This window comes from Arachis hypogaea, chromosome 3, assembly GCF_003086295.3.
Source record: "Arachis hypogaea cultivar Tifrunner chromosome 3, arahy.Tifrunner.gnm2.J5K5, whole genome shotgun sequence".
NCBI classification, from domain to species: Eukaryota; Viridiplantae; Streptophyta; class Magnoliopsida; order Fabales; family Fabaceae; genus Arachis; species Arachis hypogaea.
The window spans coordinates 21,176,244-21,183,909 of NC_092038.1; the positions used below are offsets into that span (position 1 = coordinate 21,176,244).

Below are 7,666 nucleotides of genomic sequence, written 5' to 3' on the forward strand. Positions count from 1 at the left end.
AAATTGTGTCTCAACAAGCAAATAATAGACATATACTAACGTGACTATGTCTCTTCATCTATATCTTTAAAACTAAACATTATCTTTACGAATAATTCGTCGGACAACTAATCAACTGCTAATATAATTAACTAATAATTTTTTTAAAAAATTATAATACCACTCAAACTAATTTCTATAATAATAAATTGGAGTACAGTTAGAATAAAATTCTAACATTTTATTCACTACAATCGTTCCAAATCATGTCACGAGAAGCTCGAATAATGAATACCACAAATCTTTTCTTGCTTTCTAAGCTTAACCAATTGAAAGGGAAAAACAAAACATGCACAGAAGATAAAAGACACGAGAAGAAAATTCAAATGCTCTTTCATTTTGCTTAGGTTGCAAAACTTGTAATCCAATTTTTTCCTAGTATCCAATTGTCTATAAATAAAACACCTAGCTAATAGTTAAATAAAACCGAAAATGACATGCAACTAATCTATGTTTTCTATATTAGCATGACCTTGATTTACCTATAGCATCTAAGGTTAGTTAATTAATAAAATGAAAATGGAATTGTTTACATTACCTCATAGAAGGAGCCACAGCAGCAAAAGAAGAAAAAGAACATAACAAGTTGGTGGCATAGAAGCCATAGACAGATAAAAGCTTCACCTAACATCACACATTCATATAAGTACGAATTTTTGGTGCACTATCCCTGACTTTCCTTCCTAACTCTAATCATGGTCCCGATATTTCTTTTTTTTTTTGTATACCTCAGCATGCTAAAAATTCAAATTACTTTGCTTTCTATTAAATATTTCACCCTTTCCATTGACCCTTATAGGATTCATTTTGCACCAATTTTTGGTTCACCATGGAATCCATCACCAAGGCAAGGAAAATCTGCCACCTTCTGTTAAGGTTCTTGGCCTTTGGGGCAACCCTTTCAGCAGTTATTGTCATGGCTACTAGCCATGAGAAAGCTAGTGTCTTAGTATTTCAATTTGAAGCAAAATACACTAATACCCCTGCTTTCAAGTGAGTGTCTTCCTTTGCTATTGTTCATAAATTTATTATACTCCCTTCCGTCCATTTTCTTACCTTCTATTCGAACTGACCAAACAATTTTCTCCCAGGTACTTTGTGATTGCAAACTCTCTAGTCACAGTTTATGGATTCTTAGTCCTCTTTCTTCCTCCGGAAAGCTTTCTTTGGCGACTCGCGGTAGCGACCGATCTGGTGAATGTTCTAAAAGCTCCTTCTTACTTAAGCAATAGCAACACATAATTAAGCTCATCACAAAGAGCTTCTCAATTCAATTGTCAAGTAAATAACACTGAATTCTAGGCTATCTTGTGAAATGGTTTAAATGACCATAGTATATAATTACAAAAGTACTACTCTCTTTGTATTTCTCTCATCCGGTTAATTTTTTGAATTTTTGAATAACCATGTTATAGTATACAAAAAAATCAATTACTAAATCAGTCATCTGTGAAAAAATATAGATTTATACAAAATATATATATATTAAAAATAAATTAAACAACACATTTATTTATATATAAATTTATAGTAACTGATTTTTTATGTACATATAGTATATTTTATTATGGAATCAAGATATCCAGACATATTCTCTTAATCTCTTTTATCCAAATATATACTAAAAGGTAATATTATACGTTAGGAAATAGATGGCATATATATAAATCATATAGTACTTTGCAATGATTATGATACATCACTAAGCTAATGTTGAGAATATCATAAAGACTATTTATGCATGAGAGAAGACAGGCACTACATTAATTGAGTTAATTTCTATGAGCAGGTGTTCACCATGTTACTTGTGTCAAGCATATCTGCAGCATTGGCCATAGCTCAAGTTGGAAAGAAGGGAAACAGCCATGCAGCTTGGCTACCAATATGTAACTCAGTCCCCAAATTTTGCAATCAAGTTACAGGAGCTTTAGTGGCTGGTGCCATAGCAATGATCATATACATGATTCTTCTTTTGAATTCCATTCATAGAGTATTGGATCCTCTTATCTTGAGAAAATGCTGAGATGGATTATTATAGTGCAAAGAAATATTAATAGGGTGCTCCTTGGAACATAAGGCATAGTTATAGTCTTCTAGAAGAGTGGAATCATAAGTTGATGAATCAACAGTGTTAATTGTGTTTCTAATAAGTGTATTTTAATTTTCATAGAGGTGAGACTTTGGATACTTTTTTGGGGGAGTATTTGACTGTTTGTGTTATATTTACTATACATTTGCAAGTTTACTGGTTTGTTTTTTTGGCAATTACTCCAAATATCAAAAATATCTTTTTATGATGATCTTTATTTAAAAAATGTAACTTATTTATTTGGTCACATTTTAAATAATAGTAACACTTTTATATCATATGAAAATCAAACCCTACAATTTATCATCCAATAATCAAAATAAAATATTTTCACATGACGACAATAATAAAATTTTCATTGGAGTAACCACCTTATTTTTTTTTATCTACATAAATTTTAGAAGATAATTAATTTTTGTTTAACAATCAATTAATATATTAAATTTTTTATATTTTGTCAATTTTTGCACACACATATGCACATATGTATCAGCATAACTTGTAACTATTTTATGTAAGGAAAGTGCTACGTAGCTAAAAAAAGAGTATATTATAGATATAGTACAAACTAAATTTCACTTTCATGACAAGAGAGTGTACTCCACTTGCTTATCAATAACACACTTATCACCGTTTCTTCTTCTTCATTCCTATAGTAATTAATTTCATTCCTAAAATTAATTTCTACCTCATCTCAATCAAATCCCTAAAAATCTCTCATCAACATTTAATTCTAATAAAATGCAATTTCAGTCTAGTAAATTAACATCCAAATATACGAAGAAATTACATAGAGTTAAAGATCAAAACTTTCCTCCCCTTTTCATTCCTTCCATAACCCCAGGAACCAGGAAAACGAAAAGATGCAGGGAGGAGAAACCCAGCAGCAAGATCATCGGAGCATTCTATAGCACTGTATCCGATTCATATAGGTATGTTATTTAGTATAATTTTTCTGTTAATTGGCATGTTGAGAGTACAGTATCTGTTGTTGCATGTGGTTGGAGTTGATGTTAAGGATAAAAGTTTTGATTTTTATCTCATGGTGATGGGTTTGGGAATAGGAAAAAAGGAATAGCCGAAAAAAGATCACGTTTTGGGAGTAAAGATGAAAGGAAGGTAGCAGAAAAGGGGTGTTTTCGTTGTTTCCCGGCGCCTCTGTTCTGCAATAACACGCCGTTTCGTGTTTCGTCCTCTAATCTATTTTTCTTCTGCGCCATTCTCGCACCCAAGGTTTCAACGCAATTTCCAGTTCTCACTTTCACAATCTCATCTTCACCATATTCGCATTCACTGGCGTTTTTCCTCGGTAAGTAAAACCTTTTTCTTGCTAGCTCGGTTTCTCTTTTTGGGCTTTGGACTTTGATTATCTAAAAGCTTTTTCTATGAAAGATGATTGAAGTTAGTTGAATTCATGATATATCCATCATCAACCACATGATGCCATGCAGTGATTTATACCTACATAGAGATTAGCTAATTGTCTCATGTTTAGTTATGTTTAGAGTTTTTTTTAGAAGATGTTTAACATATGTTTTTTTTTATGATAACTTCTTCCTTCATTTCTTCTTTCTTTTAATTTGGCAGATGAAAAATTATTAATTCATTATAAATCAACTTGCATCACTAGAATTTTCATGAAGAGTTTTTGAAGTCAAAATGTCAAAGAAGAAGCAAAGTTTTAGTTGAATACAATAATAATCAATTTGCTAAATATTGCTAGAAGCTAACATATTGGAAGCTTGAAGATTTTTGAAGAACATTCAAGAGAATAGTACAATTACAACATTCTACAACATTGAAAAAATTCAAAATCAAATTGAATTGAAATTGAAGACCAAGCAACCTAAATTAGAAGATTATAGAAACTACATAAATATAAGTTGAAGGAAGATTCATGAAGACAACTCATAGTATGGTAGTCATTACAAAATTGATTTGTGATTCATAAATTATTATTTAGTAGGAAACATTGCCTATATAAAGGCACATATGCCTTATGTATTGTATGTGTGTTCCATAAATGAAATTGAATATGTTTTGAAATATTAGAAATTCTCTCCTTAGTATTATGAGCGTTAGTAAGTTTGAAAGATGAAAAATATGATAGCGTCATTTATATGAGTGAGTGATCCTAGGGTCAATATAGTGTGAGTATTTTACTTACATTTGGTATCAGAAATGGTTAATCCAGCGTCTGGTGTTGGAGATTTTGTGAGGTGTGAGAGAGTTCTCACATAGTTGTTTATTCATAGAGTCGGTATGGCAAATACTTTTAATATTGTGTGGTCTGGTCCCAAGTTAGATGGGAAACTTGATTATAGTTATTGGGAGACTTTGATGTCTACCCATTTGAAGGCCCAGAACCTATGAAACTTCATTGAACCGGGTTTGCAAGAAGGAGCAGATGCTGTCCAACAAAGGAGAGATCAATTGGCGCTATCTCAAATTCATCAAGGAGTAGATTATACGATGTTTGGCAAAATAGCAAATGCCAAAAGTGCAAAAGAAGCATGGAACACGTTGAAACTGTCATACAAAGGCGTAGATAAAGCTCAGAAAGCAAAGCTACAGTCTTTGAGAAGAGATTATGAAAGGTACGAGATGTCTAGCTCAGAAACTGTTGAGCAATATTTTACTCGTGTTACAGACCTTGTCAATAAAATGAGAGTCTATGGAGAAGATATGCTCGATAGTAAAGTAGTGGAGAAAATTCTTCGCACCATGCCGATGAAGTATGACCATGTGGTGACTACGATACTAGAGTCCCATGATATGGATACCATGACGATTACAGAGTTGCAAGGAACCATGGAAAGTCACATCAGTAGAATACTGGAGAAATCGGAAAAATCAATCGAAGAAGCCCTGAAAAGCCGAGTGAATTTCAACAACATTGCAAAATCAAGCCGTACACAAGAAGGACGAGGTCGTGGTTTTAATTTTCAAAGTAGAGGCAGAGGAAGTTTCAGAGGTAGAGGTCGTGGTAATTACAACCAAGGAAGTTACAATAATTTTACACCACCTAATCAAGGAAGAGGTGGAAGGAATTTCAGGTCTGTCAACCGAGGAAGAGGTCGAGGTAATTTTTATCAAGAAAAAACCAATTTCAATTGCTTTCATTGTGGAAGGTATGGACACAAAGCAGCAGATTGCAGATTCAAAATGGTGAATAACAATCAAGTACACGTTGCAGAAAATCAGCATCAAAATACTGATGACAATCCGGGTACTCAGACTTTATTTTTTACAAGTAATTCAATGTGCTGAAGATGAAAATATATGGTACTTGGATAATGCTTGTAGTAATCATATGTCTGGTAGAAAGGAGTTATTTTCTTCATTAGATGATTCAGTTAAACGATTATTGAAGTTTCGTAATAGTACAAAGATCCCTATTGAAGGAAAAGGGAACATACCAGTTAGATTGAAAGATGGTTCTCTGAGTTATATTTCTGATGTTTTTTATGCTCCTGAACTTGATTACAATTTACTGAGTATGGGGCAATTATCTGAGAAGGGATATAAGATGATAACTTATCATGGATATTGCACTGTGTTTGACAACAACGGAAGGTTCATAGATAAAGCAAAGATGACTTCAAACAGAATGTTTCCATTAAAAATTCAACATGTTAATCCCTCTTGCATGAGTTTTGTGATACTTGATGATAATTGGTTGTGGCATATGCGGTCTGGACATTTTCATTTTTTTGTACTAAACTACCTGTCAAGAAAAGGACTTGTTTTTGGCCTACCACAGATTCATATTCCCAATTGTGTTTGTGAGATTTGTCAACTGGGAAAGAAACACAGAGATCCATTCCCTACAAGAAAGTCATGGAGAGCTAGAAGATTACTTGAAATTGTGTATTCAGATCTCTGTTCTGTAGAAGTTCCAAGTAATAGTGGTTGCAGGTATTTTATCACTTTTATTGATGATTTTAGTAGATATACATGGGTATATTTTCTGAAGCAGAAATCAGAAGCATGTGATGTCTTTAAGACATTCAAGGCATTTGTCGAAAAACAAAGTGGCTATAAAATCAAAATTCTCAGAACAGACAGATGAACAGAATATCTTGCGTGTTCAGAATACTTTAAGCAACACGGAATTCAACACCAACTAACAACTAGATACACTCCTCAACAAAATGGAGTTGCTGAAAGAAAGAACAGAACCATCATGGATATGGTCAGATGCATGCTCAAGTCAAAACAAATGCCTAAAGAGTTTTAGGCAGAAGCAGTTGCAACAGCAGTTCATATTTTAAACAGATGTCCAACAAAGAGTGTTCGTGATAAAACACCAGAAGAAGCTTGGAGTGGAAAGCGACCTTCCATTCATCATTTCAGAGTCTTTGGGTGTATTGCTTATGCCCACGTACCAGATCAATTAAGGAAGAAGTTAGATGACAAAGGCGAGAAGTGTATCTTTATTGGCTATAGCACAGACTCAAAAGCATACAAGTTGTACAATCCAGTATCAAAGAAAGTGATCATCAGCAGAGACGTGACGTTCGACGAGAAAGACATATGGGACTGGAACACAAAGACAGAAAAGCATCCTATTATAATTTCAAATACATGTGATGATGAAGAAGAAAGATAACCTGATGCAACCGAGCAATCAGAATCATCTAGAAGACCTCAAAGAGATAAGAGACTACCAGTTAGATTAGCATATTATGAGGTTGGCAATGACAACGATCCGTCTGATAAAGAAATCCTAAATTTTGCTCTATTTTCATATTGTGAGCCGTTAAACTTTGAAGAAGCCTCTAGAGATAACAATTGGAAGAAAGCAATGGATGATGAGATTTATGCCATTGAAAAGAATGACACATGGGAGCTGACAGATTTACCAGCAGATAAGAAGTCGATTGGAGTAAAGTGGGTTTACAAGACTAAGTACAAACCCAATGGTGAAGTTGATCGTTTCAAAACAAGATTAGTTGCTAAGGGATACAAACAAAAGCCAGGTATCGATTATTTTGAAGTATTTGCTCCTGTTGCTAGATTAGACACTATTCGTATGATTATTTCACTCTCGACTCAAAATAAGTGGAAGATACATCAAATGGATGTTAAGTCTGCATTTCTAAATGGCACTTTAGAAGAAGAAGTGTATGTTGAGCAACCTGCAGGATATGAAGTTCTTGGAAAGGAAGATAAAGTTTACAAATTGAAGAAAGCTTTGTATGGGCTAAAGCAAGCACCAAGAGCATGGTACAAGAAGATTGATTCTTATTTTATTGAGAATGGTTTCAAAAGATGTCCATTTGAACATACTCTTTATATCAAGTTCGTTGAATCTGGAGATATCTTGATCGTGTGTCTTTATGTTGATGATTTAATCTTTACTGGCAACAATTTGAAGATAATTGCAGAATTCAGGGAGGCTATGATAAAGCACTTTGAAATGACAGATATGGGTTTGATGTCTTACTTTCTTGGCATTGAAGTGGTTCAAAGAGATGATGGTGTTTTCATTTCTCAGAAGAAATATGCAAATGATATTTTGAAGAAATTTCAAAT

At 33.4% G+C, this 7,666-nt stretch overlaps 2 protein-coding genes across 3 annotated transcripts; both read left to right on the forward strand.

Moving 5' to 3' along the window:
- Positions 1-375: 375 nt before the first annotated feature.
- LOC112789794 (CASP-like protein 1C1) lies at positions 376-2,284 on the forward strand. 2 transcript variants are annotated; one of them, XM_072232536.1, is made up of 4 exons: positions 376-685; positions 839-1,032; positions 1,131-1,233; positions 1,829-2,284. In XM_072232536.1, the coding sequence occupies exons 2-4, from the start codon at positions 869-871 to the stop codon at positions 2,060-2,062; spliced, it is 501 nt and encodes a 166-aa protein (XP_072088637.1). In that variant the 5' UTR covers positions 376-685; positions 839-868; the 3' UTR covers positions 2,063-2,284. The 2 variants fall into 2 exon arrangements, with proteins under 2 accessions (XP_072088637.1, XP_025687621.1); XM_025831836.3 differs by lacking the exon at positions 376-685 and having other exon boundaries at positions 728-1,032.
- A 2,316-nt stretch (positions 2,285-4,600) lies between these two features.
- On the forward strand, positions 4,601-6,740 carry LOC112774349 (uncharacterized). The gene is made up of 3 exons (XM_025818461.1): positions 4,601-5,184; positions 5,435-5,704; positions 6,407-6,740. The coding sequence occupies exons 1-3, from the start codon at positions 4,601-4,603 to the stop codon at positions 6,738-6,740; spliced, it is 1,188 nt and encodes a 395-aa protein (XP_025674246.1).
- The last annotated feature ends 926 nt before the right edge of the window (positions 6,741-7,666 follow it).

Bases quoted from the DNA above. Each gene is read 5' to 3' on its own strand.
- LOC112774349 (XM_025818461.1), top strand. From the start codon at position 4,601: ATGTTTGGCAAAATAGCAAATGCCAAAAGTGCAAAAGAAGCATGGAAC. The intron at 5,185-5,434 runs GTCTGTCAACCG...TAATGCTTGTAG, and splicing joins AGAGGTGGAAGGAATTTCAG to TAATCATATGTCTGGTAGAA. The intron at 5,705-6,406 runs GTTCATAGATAA...TATTTTAAACAG, and splicing joins GTGTTTGACAACAACGGAAG to ATGTCCAACAAAGAGTGTTC.
- LOC112789794 (XM_072232536.1), top strand. From the start codon at position 869: ATGGAATCCATCACCAAGGCAAGGAAAATCTGCCACCTTCTGTTAAGG. The intron at 1,033-1,130 runs GTGAGTGTCTTC...ATTTTCTCCCAG, and splicing joins ACTAATACCCCTGCTTTCAA to GTACTTTGTGATTGCAAACT. The intron at 1,234-1,828 runs GTGAATGTTCTA...TTCTATGAGCAG, and splicing joins TCGCGGTAGCGACCGATCTG to GTGTTCACCATGTTACTTGT.